The 17,436-nt window shown below is 46.9% G+C and overlaps 2 protein-coding genes across 2 annotated transcripts in view; one reads left to right on the top strand and one right to left on the bottom strand.

Annotated features, from left to right (window-relative positions):
• The window catches only part of LOC117441134 (E3 ubiquitin-protein ligase Siah2), a 30,292-nt gene extending 12,862 nt beyond the window's left edge, over nt 1-17,430 (top strand). Inside the window, exons 3-6 of the mRNA XM_034077329.2 lie at nt 11,665-11,722; nt 11,823-11,908; nt 12,737-12,843; nt 15,104-17,430. Of these exons, the coding sequence (XP_033933220.1) occupies nt 11,665-11,722; nt 11,823-11,908; nt 12,737-12,843; nt 15,104-15,209 (357 nt within the window). The 3' untranslated portion in view covers nt 15,210-17,430. The remainder of the gene's footprint in view (nt 1-11,664; nt 11,723-11,822; nt 11,909-12,736; nt 12,844-15,103) is intronic.
• On the bottom strand, nt 225-7,734 carry rbmx2 (RNA binding motif protein X-linked 2). Its single transcript, XM_034077327.1, has 6 exons — nt 7,651-7,734; nt 5,362-5,477; nt 4,340-4,391; nt 4,133-4,262; nt 1,882-2,080; nt 225-1,122 (listed from the first exon to the last, which is right to left on the bottom strand). The coding sequence occupies exons 1-6, from the start codon at nt 7,653-7,655 to the stop codon at nt 395-397; spliced, it is 1,230 nt and encodes a 409-aa protein (XP_033933218.1). The 5' UTR covers nt 7,656-7,734; the 3' UTR covers nt 225-394.
• Nucleotides 17,431-17,436: the final 6 nt, after the last annotated feature.

The raw sequence follows: 17,436 nt of genomic DNA, 5'->3' as shown, positions 1-17,436 counted from the left end.
GTCCCCCTCCTCTTTTATTTTTTTAAGCTTTATACCAAAATCAGCACTTTAGAAACAGGAAGTGAAATAGAGGGACATGGCTAGAATGATCTGTTTGGTATTTTGAGCAAAACACTTCATGTTTTTTTATATATTTTTATATATCTGCTATTGCCTAAAAATAGCACGATAGGTGACCTTTAAATATTAATAATTTAAAACCTGATTCATAAAAACACCACAGGTGAAGACGTTTTTTTTATTTTATTACAAAAACTGAAAGAATACAACATTTAACTTTGATTGTGTGACTGAAGCGGAGAGGAAATGATCTGGTGTAATGCACACTGCAGCCTCTAGGGGGCGACATTCTTCCACACGTAACCCACAGCCCCTCCAGGCTTCCATCTCCACTTCAGTGCTTACGTCTGTCCTCTCTTCTTCTCTCGTTCTCTCTCTCCCTGTCTCCCTCTCTTCTTCTCTCATTTTCCCTGTCTCCCTGTCTCTCGCCCTCCCTCCTCCTATCTCCCTCCCTCTCTCTCTCCGTTTCTCTTCTTCTGTCATTTTCTCGGTCGCAGTCAAACTCCCTTTTCATTTTGTGGTCTTTCTCGCCCTCCCTCCTCCTTTCTCCCTCTCTCTTTCTCTCCCCCTCTCTTTTTCTCTCGCCTTCTCCCCTGCTCTCTCTCTCGCCCTCTCTCTCCCGGTCTCCCTCCGCCCTTCTCTCCCCCTCCCTCTCTCTCTCACCCTCTCTCTTTCTCTCGCCCTCCCCCCTTCTCTCCCCCTCCCTCTCTCTCTCACCCTCTCTCTTTCTCTCGCCCTCCCCCCTTCTCTCCCCCTCCCTCTCTCTCTCAACCTCTCTATTTCTCTCGCCCTCCCTCTCTCTCTCCCCCTCCCTCTCTCTCTCACCCTCTCTCTTTCTCTCGCCCTCCCTCTCTCTCTCCCCCTCCCTCTCACCCTCTCTCTTTCTCTCGCCCTCCCTCTCTCTCTGGTTGTATTTCTCGTAGGCGGCGTCCTCTCTCTCTTCTTTGACTCTGATGGCGGCGGGAGGAGGTGAGGAAGACGAAGAGGAAGAGGGGGAGAGCCTCTTCTTCTTCTCTTTCTTCTCCTTTTTCTCCTTCTTCTTCTTCTTCTTCTCTTTCTTTTCTGGAAAGCAGAGATATGAAAATCAATCCCTGAAATCAAAATCAATCCCTGAAACGAGTCAGCGGTAAGAGTCCTTAATCCCTGAAACGAGTCAGTGTTAAGAGTCCTTAATCCCTGACCTGAGTCAGCGTTAAGAGTCCTTAATCCCTGTCCTGAGTCAGCATTAAGAGTCCTTAATCCCTGTCCTGAGTCAGCATTAAGAGTCCTTAATCCCTGACCTGAGTCAGCGTTAAGAGTCCTTAATCCCTGTCCTGAGTCAGCGTTAAGAGTCCTTAATCCCTGAAACGAGTCAGCGTTAAGAGTCCTTAATCCCTGACCTGAGTCAGCGTTAAGAGTCCTTAATCCCTGTCCTGAGTCAGCATTAAGAGTCCATAATCCCTGACCCGAGTCAGCGTTAAGAGTCCTTAATCCCTGACCCGAGTCAGCGTTAAGAGTCCTTAATCCCTGACCCGAGTCAGCGTTAAGAGTCCTTAATCCCTGAAACGAGTCAGCATTAAGAGTCCTTAATCCCTGAAACGAGTCAGCATTAAGAGTCCTTAATCCCTGAAACGAGTCAGCATTAAGAGTCCTTAATCCCTGAAACGAGTCAGCATTAAGAGTCCTTAATCCCTGACCTGAGTCAGCGTTAAGAGTCCTTAATCCCTGACCTGAGTCAGCGTTAAACACCAGGGAGATGCTACCTGCAGGTTTCACTTCAAAAATACGTCGCCCCTGCTCTTACTTCCTGTTTCAGGGTCAACAGGAAGTGACCTCACTGACCTTTCTTAGCCTTCTTCACAGGGATGTGGTACTGCTCTTCTTCCTCTTCCTCTGAAGAAGAGGAGGGGGGGGGAACCTCCACTAATGTGGGCGCGCAGCCTTGCTCCCTCAGACTCTTGGTGATGTCGTCCATGTCCTCCGAGTCTTTGGGGGGCCGGTAGTCTTTCACGTGGTCGACGCGGATCGTGCGCCCTTTGATCTGAAACACAGCGTTTGAGTTATCAATCTACTGTCGGACGGGAATGGTGAGGGGGGACCGAGCGGTGAGGGGGGACCGAGGGGTGAGCGAGCGGTGAGGGGGGACCGAGGGGTGAGCGAGCGGTGAGGGGGGACCGAGGGGTGAGGGGGGAACCGAGCGGTGAGGGGGGACCGAGGGGTGAGGGGGGAGCGAGCGGTGAGGGGGGAGCGAGCGGTGAGGGGGGAACCGAGGGGTGAGGGGGGGCCGAGGGGTGAGGGGGGGGCCGAGGGGTGAGGGGGGAACCGAGGGGTGAGGGGGGAACCGAGGGGTGAGGGGGGACCGAGCGGTGAGGGGGGAACCGAGCGGTGAGGGGGGACCGAGGGGTGAGGGGGGGACCGAGGGGTGAGGGGGGAACCGAGCGGTGAGGGGGGACCGAGGGGTGAGGGGGGAGCGAGCGGTGAGGGGGGGGTGAGGGGGGAACCGAGCGGTGAGGGGGGCCGAGGGGTGAGGGGGGAACCGAGCGGTGAGGGGGGGCCGAGGGGGGACCGAGGGGTGAGGGGGGGACCGAGGGGTGAGGGGGGACCGAGGGGTTCAGAAATGTTTTTCTCTTCGAATTCTGACTTTTTCCAATTTTTATTTTTATAAATTTTGACATTTTTTTTGTTGAATTTTGACTTTCTTTTAAAATTTGATTTTTTTCAGAATTTTGAGTTTATATTGAAATTATGACTCAGAATTTTTTTTACATTCTTTTAGAATTTGATTATTTTCAGAATTGTAACTTTTTCACAGAATTTTGACTTAACTATTTTTTTGACTTTCTCAGAATGTTTTACTTTTTTTCTCAGAATGATGATTTTTTTGGTTGACATTCTTTTTGAATCTGATTATTTTCAGAATTGAAACTTTTAATTATTTTTTGGAGTTTCTCACAATTTTTACTTTTATAAAATGTTTGACTTTCTTTCAGAATTTTTACTTTAATACTCAGGATTTTGACTGATAGATACACCGGTTGTGTCCTCACAATTCTGAAAGAAAGGTTATTTGTGGCCTTGTTTCTACTACTCACACTAAATTAAAACTAAATTAAAATCAATTAAAAAGGAAGAAACTCCATCCTCGTTCTTTCCTATGAGAGCTGCTCTTTGGCGCATGAAGATAAAATGGCCCAACTTTTGAGAGAGCCAAATGTCAGATTACCCAGAGCAGAAGAACCCTATGTGCGCTCACAGAGCATGCGCCCCTTAAGCCCCGCCTCCTGTCATTAAGCCCCGCCCCCCGAGCTCCCACTCTCGGCTCACAGAGAAATAAATCTAGATTCGGCTTTTAGCGCATTTTACAACTTTAAGGACCGAATGATTCTAATAAGGGCTATGACATAGTTCATACTGGGTAGTTTAGTTAGTCCCCATGTTAGTCAACGGGGAAAAGTCTTTCTGGGCCGGGTGACGTCACGTATGATTACTACGCTTTTCATCCATAATGTCGGAGGGAGGGAGGGGGAGGAGGGGGGGGCTGACGGGCGTCTGTGTGGACACTCCCCTTATTGTGGAATCAGGGGAATGCAGAGACTACAAGTGTCTGAGGTTCAAGTTAGACGGCTAATGTCTGGGTCAGTGTTCATGACTTCATGTGTGTGTCCTCTAACGGTTCATCTCAATGCGCACACATTTTCCGAGCTTTCCAATAGTTTAAAATAGTTTTATTCCACTGTTAAATAACCTGTTCAACACAAACATGCCACTTGTACAAATGAAATAACATTTCTGTGAACTGATATTTGTTCAGTGGCGTATTAGAGGACGTTCCCTGAGAGATTGTAAAATGTCAATGAAGACGTCAGACTTAGTATATTTGTTAATAATTACATACAAAACATGGAATGTGTGTGTGTGTGTGTGTGTTCCAAGTGAATCTGCTGCCCCCTGGTGGCCAGTGCATACATTACGTCGCCCCCACCACCATCCAAGTGGCCCATCCCTGATGTACATGCACTAAAGCCTATAGAACTACAGGAGAGCAGAACACCACAGAAGAAGAACAGGGCCTCTTTAAATGTCGTGTCTTCACCTTGATGCCGTTGAAGTTGTCCACAGCGAGGATGGTGCTCCTCTGGTCGTCGAAGCAGATGAAGCAGAACCCTTTGGATTTGCCCGTCTTCTGGTCCCGAACCAGATTAATGTTCACGATCTCTCCGTACCTGAGACACAGGTGAACTCCATTCATTTACATCAACTACACAACCATCACTTTCAATAAAGGTTTCTCTGAACGTACTGAGAGAAGACGCAGATGATGTCTCCTTCGGTCAGCTCGTAGGGAAATCCTCCTGAAGGGGACACAACATTATTTTTTTAAATGTTAAAAATGAAATTACGGAAGCTCTTATTTTGATTGGCCGATTTATTCAATTTTTTATTTTGCATTAAAAACAGATTTGTCTTTATTTCCCAAACTTAATTATTTTCTGTTTAACTTTAATTTAATACAATGAGTATGGGATGCAAAAAAGACAAAATAATATAGAAATAAATTAATATATAAATTAATAAATACGGATAAAAAAAAAAACGTTTTCAAAATTAATTAAAAAAAAAAAATAGAATAAAAGTTGCTATATTTTATAAATATATTATACAACTGGAGCTCAGCGCAAGTTCAACCAGGAAGCCCGTACTCGTTCATTTACCATGCTATCTTACTCCTCCAAATAAATCGTACTACTTTAAATAAAAGCACGGATGCAAAGAAACTATCTCCAACTGAAGAGTGCCTCATCATCATCATCATCATCATCATCGGCCCCCCGTCCCGTATCACAGACATCCAGAATTTCAACTTTTGACAGCCACACTCTATCATCATCATCATCATCATCATCATCATCCTCCTCCTCCTCCTCCTCCTCCTCCTCCTCCTCCTCCTCCTCCTCCTCCTCCTCCTCCTCCTCCTCCTCCTCCTCCGCAACCTCGGAGTCATCTTCGACAGTCAGCTCAAATTCAACCACATCACCAGGACCGCCTTTTTCCACCGCAACGTCTCCGCCATCACTCTCCTCTGAAACCCTGATCCATGCATTCATCACTTCACGACTCGACGACTGCAATAGCATCCTCTACGGCAGGGGTGCCCACACTTCCTCAGCTTTCAAAATACACCACCCCCCCCCCACCTCACAGACCTGCTGCACCCCCCCCCCCCTCACCTCACAGACCTGCTGCCCCACCACACCCCTTCCCGCTGCCTCCGCTCATCAGAATCATCGCTTGAATGAAGGCTTATATCTTGATGGTATTTACCCACGAACACCCAGGCGCTGTCCTTGTACTCCGTGTGCCACGACACCGACTCTTTCACACCGAGACTCGCCTCGCGGTCGTTCAGCTCGTTGATCAGCTTCACCTTCGTCAGAGGGCTGAAGACAGAGGAGGGCTTTAACTGAGTAAAGTTCACCTTGACATCAGGTGTAATGTAATATATACCTGGCTGCTAAATCCTCAGAACTGTTACAGGGTGTGCCTTTTGGAAATTGTGTAATTCTTATCATTCTTGTATCTTTAATATTGTCTGAATGCTTCTTATTAACATTGAGCTATCTTTCTGCCGTAATGCACATTTCCCCTCTGGGGGACGGACGGAGGGATTCTGATTCTGAAGTATCTGTGTTTCAAATGAAATATCTGCCATTTATTGCATGACATATTAAAAAAGTTAGATTTAAATCTGACTTGTGAAGGCAGGTTGAATCACAAGCTAGATGTATTTCATTAGAACATGCATTAATAAAGAAAATTCAGTAATATGCCATTTAATGTTCCAACAATAAATCCATGTGTTTATTTAATGCTGGTTTAACATTATTTTCTTATTGTATTACTTTTATGCATTTCTTCTTTATATGTGTGCGCGTGCGTAGACGCGGCGGACGGGAGTGGCTATATACAGGACGGTCCTGCACAGAAGCCCTGAAATGGCTTTTTCTGTAGTCTACAGAAATATGGATATAATTGGTGTACAATTAACGTTTACAGCAGGATACATTACAAAAATGTACAGCATACTACACACAATTCAAAAGACGGTTTCTCCGATTTCTAAAATAAAAATGCCGGCGTAGCCGATAAATGATTTGTGTTGCTTTCAATGCAAAATCACTACACGTCAACGAAATGTCTTTAAAAAAAACTTCAGTTTTAATAAAACCGAGTAGTCTTTAAAGTATGCAGGGATATCCTTTACAAGTAAAACATTGTGCATTGGAAAATATAAAGTAGAAAATGATTGAAACAACATAAAAAGATAAGCCTAACAAAAGACTGAAATCAGCATAAAAAGCTAAGCAATTTTATATTGAGGGGAAAGTCATTGAAAATAATGTTGTCGTGAGAATATGTATCTGTGAATCCTATCCCTACATTACCACCCGCGAAACTTGCTTAAGCATGCTATAATAGCCCGGTCTGGATATAGTCGTTTGACGTTAGCTGCAGGACCGTCCTGTATATAGCCATTTCAGAGAGCTGTGTACAGGACCGTCCTGTATAGCCTCGGCCTTTATTTAATGCTGGTTTAACATTATTTTCTTATTGTATTACTTGTATGCATTTCTTGGGTGTGCGCGCGTGCGTAGATGCGGCGGACAGACAGGTCTCAGTTGGTTTGGTGTCCTATGCTTACTTTAATCCTTGTAATAAAACATGTGTCCCGTAATTTCACGTGAATGATGATGAAGCTTCAGGAAAACTCCTCACCAGACTTCATTAAAAAACAAAACAATTGTACGTTTCACTATTAACTGATAAACTACACGTGGATGTGACAACATCATAACGCACAGTGCAAGGTTATTATCAACGGATGTATAAAATGTAGTTGGAATATATCCTGAATCCGGGAAATCTAAAGAAACTAAACAACAACAAACAAATCCTCCTGCAGTACAACTCACCATTCTGCGCCATAACGAAAAGCACAACACACCATTAAACTCAAATAGTATTGACTAAATAACTATTTATTTTACGCCGAATTATTACTACACTAGTAAATATTTAATATAAGTTAATAATGCGTGTTTAAAAGTGTGTTTAAAGGCAACAAAATAAATAAATTAGTTAAATTATGGGTTTTTCTGACGGGGTTCGGTATTGGCAATCAACGTAATGACAAATTAATTATGCACAGTGCAAGGTTATTATCATATACTGGATACAATGTAGTTAGGAACAAAAACAAATCCTCCTGCACCAAACCAACCATTCTGCGCCATAACACAAGGCACAAAACTCAGATATTATTGAATAAATAGGTGTTTTATTGACGCCGAATTAATAAAATGTCTCTATATATTTATTATAAGTACAAATATTGTGTTTAAAAGTGTGTTTAAATTAAAAAAAAAGGAAAATTGTTAAATGATGAGTTTTTTTCACGGGGGTCGGCATCACATCTTGAATGTATGACGATACCTAAGTTATTATATTGTTATTGATATTAGTGAGCAACCATTAGAGGGATAAAACACGATATTAACGCATAACAGAAGAGATAATAAGATATATATAGTATTTAAATGTTAAAAGACTTACTTCATGTTGAATGGGAGGAAAACAAACGCTACGACGCTGGTAATTCTCTCAGAGACACTTCCGGGTTAATTTCCGCCACTGCTGCCACCTGCTGGTTGGAAGACTGAACTACAAGCTGCGGTAAAAAATTTTAATAATTCGTTTCAAATATGATAATTATGGTAGTAATAACAAACATGATGATAGTAAAAACAACAAATAAAATAATAATAATAATAATATTAAAAAACCTGACCTGAAAAATGTATAATAATAATACTACAAAAAAGACAATAATATTAAAAAACAATAAAAAAAAACATAAATAAAAATAATAATACAACTATAATAATACACATATACTGTACAACATATAATAGTAAAAAGTAACAAAAAAACAATTAAAATAAATATAATTTTTTTAACATATTTTATGGTTTGTGAGCTGGGTGTGATTTTTGCATTTTATTGATTTATTTATTGATTTCTCTTGCATATCAATTGACTTAAATATGTCAAATAAAGCAGTACCATTCTTATCACACACTCCATTATAATAGTAATAATACAAATAATAATAATAATAGAGCAACTACTCATATATTAGCCAGAAAACAAGCACAAGATAATCCAAAACATGATAAAATAAATAAAAATTGCCCATTCAATTTAAAGTGCCAGAATAGCGTTTATTTCATTTATTTAACGTCTTGTCAATTAACATAAATATATAACATAATGCAGTACCGTTCTCCTCCGGTGCGACAGGGGGCGCTGTGGTGTTTCCCGCCATCATCTCTGACCCGGTTTGTAAACATCAGTCTGTCAGTTGAGAGCTGAGAAGCTACAGACATTAATATAACTTTAGAGGAACTTTTGATGCTTTATTTAACTATTTAAACTGTCGAAATGTATCAGTGTTGATTCATGAACCATGTTTGGGTCGTATGTGAGATATTAGCAGTTTAATTATGCTGTGATAGTCAACTTTAACTGTTAACGGACCACCGTTAGCTGCGGTGAATTAGCTCCAAATGCTATTAATGGCTAAAAACAAAGGGTTTTAGTGTATTTTATGTTATTAAACTCCTCGGTTTCACCGTGAATCTACTCAATGTAAGTAAAGCACTAACTGGTAACTCATCACATATTTTATTTGATGGCTCTTTATCACATGTTAACAGCAGTTACCCCCTAACAGTTTCAGTCAATGTAATATTCCCTTACTCACCTAGACAAGTATACTTGATTGAACCCATTTTGTGGAAGTGTTTTCTTCACAGCAGCATTGCACACAAGTTAATGGAGAAACTGATTGATCTCTAGATTAGATTAGAAGCATTTATTGTCATTTATACAAGTACAACAAGAAGAGTAAAGCTACTCCGTTCAAGGTGCCATCAAAACATTCATAATAGACAATGTTGGGGAATAATTTGCTTTGGTTATTCAGTTCATCATTTTCTCCTTTCCCACGGCACTGCTCTACGGCCTGGGGTTCTGCTGCTGTCTCTCTTGAGGAGGGGCAGCTTGGGTTCTGCTGCTATCTCTCTGGAGGAGGGGCAGCTTGGGTTCTGCTGCTATCTCTCTGGAGGAGGGGCAGCTTGGGTTCTGCTGCTGTCTCTCTGGAGGAGGGGCAGCTTGGGTTCTGCTGCTATCTCTCTTGAGGAGGGGCAGCTTGGGTTCTGCTGCTGTCTCTCTGGAGGAGGGGCAGCTTGGGTTCTGCTGCTATCTCTCTTGAGGAGGGGCAGCTTGGGTTCTGCTGCTATCTCTCTGGAGGAGGGGCAGCTTGGGTTCTGCTGCTATCTCTCTTGAGGAGGGGCAGCTTGGGTTCTGCTGCTGTCTCTCTGGAGGAGGGGCAGCTTGGGTTCTGCTGCTGTCTCTCTTGAGGAGGGGCAGCTTGGGTTCTGCTGCTATCTCTCTGGAGGAGGGGCAGCTTGGGTTCTGCTGCTGTCTCTCTGGAGGAGGAGCAGCTTGGGTTCTGCTGCTGTCTCTCTTGAGGAGGGGCAGCTTGGGTTCTGCTGCTATCTCTCTGGAGGAGGGGCAGCTGGGGTTCTGCTGCTGTCTCTCTGGAGGAGGGGCAGCTTGGGTTCTGCTGCTATCTCTCTGGAGGAGGGGCAGCTTGGGTTCTGCTGCTATCTCTCTGGAGGAGGGGCAGCTTGGGTTCTGCTGCTATCTCTCTGGAGGAGGGGCAGCTTGGGTTCTGCTGCTGTCTCTCTGGAGGAGGGGCAGCTTGGGTTCTGCTGCTGTCTCTCTGGAGGAGGGGCAGCTTGGGTTCTGCTGCTATCTCTCTTGAGGAGGGGCAGCTTGGGTTCTGCTGCTGTCTCTCTGGAGGAGGGGCAGCTTGGGTTCTGCTGCTGTCTCTCTTGAGGAGGGGCAGCTTGGGTTCTGCTGCTGTCTCTCTGGAGGAGGGGCAGCTTGGGTTCTGCTGCTGTCTCTCTTGAGGAGGGGCAGCTTGGGTTCTGCTGCTGTCTCTCTGGAGGAGGGGCAGCTTGGGTTCTGCTGCTGTCTCTCTTGAGGAGGGGCAGCTTGGGTTCTGCTGCTATCTCTCTGGAGGAGGGGCAGCTTGGGTTCTGCTGCTGTCTCTCTGGAGGAGGAGCAGCTTGGGTTCTGCTGCTGTCTCTCTTGAGGAGGGGCAGCTTGGGTTCTGCTGCTATCTCTCTGGAGGAGGGGCAGCTGGGGTTCTGCTGCTGTCTCTCTGGAGGAGGGGCAGCTTGGGTTCTGCTGCTATCTCTCTGGAGGAGGGGCAGCTTGGGTTCTGCTGCTATCTCTCTGGAGGAGGGGCAGCTTGGGTTCTGCTGCTATCTCTCTGGAGGAGGGGCAGCTTGGGTTCTGCTGCTATCTCTCTGGAGGAGGGGCAGCTTGGGTTCTGCTGCTATCTCTCTGGAGGAGGGGCAGCTTGGGTTCTGCTGCTATCTCTCTGGAGGAGGGGCAGCTTGGGTTCTGCTGCTGTCTCTCTGGAGGAGGGGCAGCTTGGGTTCTGCTGCTGTCTCTCTGGAGGAGGGGCAGCTTGGGTTCTGCTGCTATCTCTCTTGAGGAGGGGCAGCTTGGGTTCTGCTGCTATCTCTCTGGAGGAGAGGCAGCTTGGGTTCTGCTGCTATCTCTCTGGAGGAGGGGCAGCTTGGGTTCTGCTGCTGTCTCTCTGGAGGAGGGGCAGCTTGGGTTCTGCTGCTATCTCTCTGGAGGAGGGGCAGCTTGGGTTCTGCTGCTATCTCTCTGGAGGAGGGGCAGCTTGGGTTCTGCTGCTATCTCTCTGGAGGAGGGGCAGCTTGGGTTCTGCTGCTATCTCTCTGGAGGAGGGGCAGCTTGGGTTCTGCTGCTATCTCTCTGGAGGAGGGGCAGCTTGGGTTCTGCTGCTATCTCTCTGGAGGAGGGGCAGCTTGGGTTCTGCTGCTATCTCTCTGGAGGAGGGGCAGCTTGGGTTCTGCTGCTGTCTCTCTTGAGGAGGGGCAGCTTGGGTTCTGCTGCTATCTCTCCTGAGGAGGGGCAGCTTGGGTTCTGCTGCTATCTCTCTGGAGGAGGGGCAGCTTGGGTTCTGCTGCTATCTCTCTGGAGGAGGGGCAGCTTGGGTTCTGCTGCTATCTCTCTTGAGGAGGGGCAGCTTGGGTTCTGCTGCTATCTCTCTGGAGGAGGGGCAGCTTGGGTTCTGCTGCTATCTCTCTGGAGGAGGGGCAGCTTGGGTTCTGCTGCTATCTCTCTTGAGGAGGGGCAGCTTGGGTTCTGCTGCTATCTCTCTGGAGGAGGGGCAGCTTGGGTTCTGCTGCTATCTCTCTGGAGGAGGGGCAGCTTGGGTTCTGCTGCTATCTCTCCTGAGGAGGGGCAGCTTGGGTTCTACTGCTATCTCTCTGGAGGAGGGGCAGCTTGGGTTCTGCTGCCGTCTCTCTTGAGGAGGGGCATCTTGGGTTCTGCTGCCGTCTCTCTTGAGGAGGGGCAGCTTGGGTTCTGCTGCTGTCTCTCTGGAGGAGGGGCAGCTTGGGTTCTGCTGCTGTCTCTTGTCCAACGGAGGGAGTTATGGTTGTGTTTGTGTCTCAGCAGATGATCTCTCAGCTCTTCATCCTGTCCTCAAAAGGAGACAACCTGATCTACAAAGACTGTATCCTCACCGCATCATCTAAAATACTAAATGTGTGTTTCTGTCTCAACGTTCCGTTTTAACTTCCTGTTTAAAAAGTACTCCTTAACCTCAGCGTCAGTCCGCGGGGAGGCAGGAAGTGATGTCATCAACGTTTTCTACGAGAAGGTGATGGCGCTGCCTGGAGACCAGCCCCCTGTCGTCATGGTAACTGTGTGTCTGTGTGTGTATGTGTGTGTGTGCGCTGTAGTGTGTGTGTGTGTGTGTGTGTGTGTGTGTGTGTGTGTGTGTGTGTGCGCTGTAGTTATTGTGTGTGTGTGTGCGCTGTAGAGTGTGTGTGTGTGTGTGTGTGTGTGTGTGTGTGTGTGTGTGCGCTGTAGAGTGTGTGTGTGTGTGTGTGTGTGTGTGTGTGTGTGTGTGCGCTGTAGTGTGTGTGTGTGCGCGCTGTAGTGTGTGTGTGTGTGTGTTTCAAAGTCAAACCTTTATTACGAAAAAAATCGCATCATTTTATTTTGAAAAGCCAGTGTTGACCTTTACTTTGAAAACATGTGTTCTGAACCCAAAATGACTTAAACCACCAAACAGTGTCAGGCCCTCTCTAACTCCTATTTAGGAGATCTACATTTTACACACACACACACACACACACACACACACACACACACACACACACACACACACACACACACACACACACACACACACACACACACACACACACACACACACACACAGATCTAGCTTTGGGTTGCATACTCAACAGTAACATTAATACAACTAATTAGAATATTACTATATATAAATATTTTGTAAATATAGATATGTAATAAAAGGAAATACAATAAAAAATATGACACATTCCTTTAAAAAATAAAAATATGCAGTTAATCTGAATTAAAAGTGTAGCAGGGAGCCTCACTTTCTGCACTTCACATAATAAGATAATATATTTAAAGTGTATCTGCAGCTCTGGTTGGATGCCACCTGCGCTCTGCACAATACACTTTATTTATTGTTGTTGTTTATTTTCTGCAGAATCACGGAGATCTTCACTTCCTCCACGTCAGGCAGGGCGGGCTGTACTGGGTCGCCACGACGACCGCTGACTCCTCCCCCTTCAGCCTCATCGAGTTCCTCAACAGGTACAGGTGTTCCTCTAAAACTATAATACAATGATGTAGCTCTAATAGTATTTTATGCACATATGACACATCGTCAGACTTACTGTCACACACACACACACACACACACACACACACACACACACACACACACACACACACACACACACAGTAAAATGAAGTAAAAATAATGATATATAAATAATAAAACAGAACTAAAGTAAACTATATGCAAGCTGACCATGAAAGATAAACATGTGTTGACCATCTAATAAATAAACCCTGAAGGCCAACAGAAGGATACATTTACATTAAGTGTGCGAGGACTATCCTCCTCTTCTTCATCAATATCTCACAGGTCTCGGATATAGACAGAGCCTGTCTCTGATTGGCTGAAACACCAAACACATCAGAGCATCCCATAATAATAAAGACATGTTATGTCAGCATTATAATTCTTAAACGGCTTGAATCTTACATTTAGCCACAAAACAAGCTTTTGAAATGACCCATGACCCAGGGTGTGTGTGCTGCTTCGCCTCCTCTCTCCTCGGTTCCCCTCCTCGACTCCTCCGCTCGCATCTCCTGCGGGCGGGACTAAGACACGAGGATAGGAGTCCGGGGTAGGAGTCGAGGATAGGAGTCAGGATAGGAGACGAGAATAGGAGTCGAGGATAGGAGTCGAGGATAGGAGTCGGGGATAGTAGTCGGGGATAGGCGTCGGGGGTAGGAGTCGGGGATAGGAGTCGAGGAGAGGAGTCAGGATAGGAGTCGAGGATAGGAGTCGAGGATAGGAGTCGGGGATAGGAGTCGAGGAGTCGAGGAGAGGAGACGAGAATAGGAGTCGAGGATAGGAGTCAAGGATAGGACTCAGGAGAGGAGTCAGGATAGTAGTCGAGGATAGGAGTCGGGGATAGGAGTCGAGGATAGGAGTTGAAGAGAGGAGTCAGGAAAGGAGTCAGGATAGGAGTCGAGGATAGGAGTCGAGGATAGGAGTCAGGATAGGAGTCGAGGATAGGAGTCGGGATAGGAGTCGGGATAGGAGTCGAGGATAGGAGTCGAGGATAGGAGTCAGGATAGGAGTCGAGGATAGGAGTCAGGATAGGAGTCGAGGAGAGGAGTCGGGATAGGAGTCGAGGAGAGGAGTCGGGATAGGAGTCGAGGAGTCGGGATAGGAGTCAGGATAGGAGTCGAGGAGAGGAGTCGGGATAGGAGTCAGGATAGGAGTCGAGGATAGGAGTCGGGGGTAGGAGTCGGGGAGAGGAGTCGAGGATAGGAGTCGAGGAGAGGAGTCAGGATAGGAGTCGAGGAGAGGAGTCAGGATAGTAGTCGGGGATAGGAGTCAAGGAGAGGAGTCAGGATAGGAGTCGAGGATAGGAGACGAGAATAGGAGTCGAGGATAGGAGTCGAGGAGGAGAGGAGTCAGGATAGGAGTCGAGGATAGGAGTCGAGGAGGAGAGGAGTCAGGATAGGAGTCGAGGATAGGAGACGAGAATAGGAGTCGAGGAGAGGAGTCAAGATAATAGTCGAGGATAGGAGTCGGGGATAGTAGTCGGGGATAGGAGTCGGGGATAGGAGTCGAGGAGAGGAGTCAGGATAGGAGTCGAGGATAGGAGTCAGGATAGGAGTCGGGGATAGGAGTCTGGGGTAGGAGTCGAGGATAGGAGGAGAGGAGTCAGGATAGGAGTCGAGGAGAGGAGTCGGGGATAGTAGTCGAGGATAGGAGTCGGGGAGAGGAGTCGAGGAGAGGAGTCGAGAATAGGAGTCGAGGATAGGAGTCGAGGATAGGAGTCAGGATAGTAGTCGAGGATAGGAGTCGGGGATAGGAGTCGAGGATAGGAGTTGAAGAGAGGAGTCAGGAAAGGAGTCGAGGAGAGGAGTCGAGGAGAGGAGTCAGGATAGGAGTCGAGGATAGGAGTCTGGGAGGGGAATTAGAGAAATGAGAAAGGCCCCAAGTGTGAAGTCAGACGACATTTGTCTGGGACCTCATGAGATAAAGGAAGGCTCCAGCTGAATAAGGAACTTTCCAGAACATCTAAATGTCCTGTGTCACCGTGGGCCGTTATGGGTTCCACGTGATGTTCCTCGGGTTGAAATGAGGAACATGATTAAGAACAAGGTATAAAGAAACGGAAAGAGTGATATCACGGAAACATAAAACGTGAACAGTGACACGACGAAGAAATTCCAATCGCCCCAAAAGATAAGCCACGTTCAAAAGATGGGTCTTTCATTTAAACATTCCAATGGAGGCTGCTGTTCTAAAGGAGATGTTCCTCAGGTTGGCGTCTCTGGTGAAGGACTACTGCGGCGCCCTGACGGAGAAAGCGGTGCAGATGAACTTCGCCCTGATCTACGAGCTGCTGGATGAAGTCGTGGTGAGATAGATACATGTTAGGCTCTCAGCGAGGGGAAGGACTCTGCAGAGGCGTGTGGTACAATTCAGAAAAATACCTTTCCGAGATTCAAGGCTTTTCTTGTCATGTGTACGCAGCTACAGCGTAGAGGCGTGTGGCGCAGTGGATTGTGCGTATGTGTTAGAGTCAGGGGGTCACCGGTTCAAACCCCACTGCAGTCAGCATGTCGTTGTGTCCCTGAGACGCTTCACCCCAAAGTGCTCCAGTGGGGATCGCCCACAGTGTTGAGTGTGTGAGTCTCTTTGGATAAAAGCGTCTAACAAGTGACTTGTGATGTAATGTAATGTAATGATATGACACTGGAAATCTTAGGTCACAGAACAGATCAAATAGTGCAAGAAAATACGAATAAAGTAGAATAGAAATAGTGCAAGAAGTGTCTGCCAGCCGGCCTCTGTCTCTGCATCTCTCTCCTGTTGCTGTTTCTTTAGCCGGTGTCTCGCTTGAGGGAACACTCCTTTGGCTCCATCTGCTGTTGTGACGGTGCAATTACATTCAGTATGACAATACGACACCCTCTGTCCTCAGACCCTCTGTCCTTAGACCCTCTGTCCTCAGATCCTCTGTCCTCAGACCCTCTGTCCTTAGACCCTCTGTCCTCAGACCCTCTGTCCCTAGACCCTCTGTCCTTAGACCCTCTGTCCTCTTCCAGAGAAAACCCACAGTTTAAGGGAACATGGAGAAACCTCAGGGAGAGCAGCAGAGGAGGGATCCCTCTCCCAGGACGGACAGACGGGCGATAGATGCTGTGTGTAAATTGAAAGATAATACATTTGCAACATAGGTAGTCCAGATGTTTGGAAATGCATGTGTGTATAATAGGAAGATGAATCCACGAGGATATCCATCCAGGACCGATGATCCAGGACCACAGCCACGACTCAAGATCCAGGGCTCGCGATCCAGGACACAGGACCGCAGGATCATCCATGACTCCGGATCCCGGCGTATAGAGACACCAAAAAGAAAGACATGTGGGGAAGCTGGGTTAATCGGAACATGAGAGTACACAGGTACAGACAGAGAGAAGGAAGAAGCAAGATGTCCCCGACAAACTAAGCCTATATCAGCAAAACTAGGGGCTGAATCTAATCAGCCCTAACTATAAGCTTTATCAAAAAGGAAGGTCTTAAGCGCACTCTTAAAAACGGATAGGGAGTCTGCCGCCCGAACACAAACTGGAAGCTGATTCCACAAAGCTCCATAAGCTTCAGATGTTATCTAGGAACAACCACCCGTCTTAGACTCTCACCTATACCGTGCTCCGATTGGTCGGGGCCAGTCGGGACGTTGTGAATCGCGCTGAGCGATTCACAATCGCGCTGAGAGAGAGGATGGGTCAGAGAGAGAGGAAGGGTCTGAGAGAGAGGAAGGGTCTGAGAGAGAGGATGGGTCTGAGAGAGGATGGGTCTGAGAGAGAGGATGGGTCTGAGAGAGAGGATGGGTCTGAGAGAGGATGGGTCTGAGAGAGGATGGGTCTGAGAGAGGATGGGTCTGAGAGAGGATGGGTCTGAGAGAGGATGGGTCTGAGAGAGGATGGGTCTGAGAGAGGATGGGTCTGAGAGAGAGAGGATGGGTCTGAGAGAGGATGGGTCTGAGAGAGAGGATGAGTCTGAGAGAGGATGGGTCAGAGAGAGGATGGGTCTGAGAGAGGATGGGTCTGAGAGAGGATGGGTCTGAGAGAGGATGGGTCTGAGAGAGAGGGGATGGGTCTGAGGGAGGATGGGTCTGAGAGAGGATGGGTCTGAGAGAGAGGGGATGGGTCTGAGAGAGGATGGGTCTGAGAGAGAGGGGATGGGTCAGAGAGAGGATGGGTCTGAGAGAGGATGCACGGAGTGTGTGAGGAAGTCCGTGGATTGGTCAATTTGGACCAATCAGCGGGGGCTTAACGCAACGGCTCCACGGATTGGTCCATTTGGTTCCGGGTACCGCATGACCGTATCGCGTCATAGTTCTGGGCGTGGCTACTGGGTGCTTCTACGACACAGCACCCAGGAAGAATGAATGCACAGTGCCGTGTCTCCACGAGGCGTTCTGGGAGGTCTCCTCCTCTACTCCCTGCAGAGCGCACTTTGAAGGTTCTGACTCTGCAGGACGCTCACATGCAGAAACACCTTCATCACAACAAGGGGACGGGTCAGAACCGGGAAAGCATGACGTGTCTCCTTTAAATAAATAGATAATACACATAAGATTA

The sequence above is a fragment of the Pseudochaenichthys georgianus genome, unplaced genomic scaffold, assembly GCF_902827115.2.
Source record: "Pseudochaenichthys georgianus unplaced genomic scaffold, fPseGeo1.2 scaffold_1508_arrow_ctg1, whole genome shotgun sequence".
NCBI lineage: Eukaryota > Metazoa > Chordata > Actinopteri > Perciformes > Channichthyidae > Pseudochaenichthys > Pseudochaenichthys georgianus.
The sequence above is the reverse complement of the archived record's forward strand: the minus strand, read 5'-3'. Positions and strand labels throughout refer to the sequence as shown.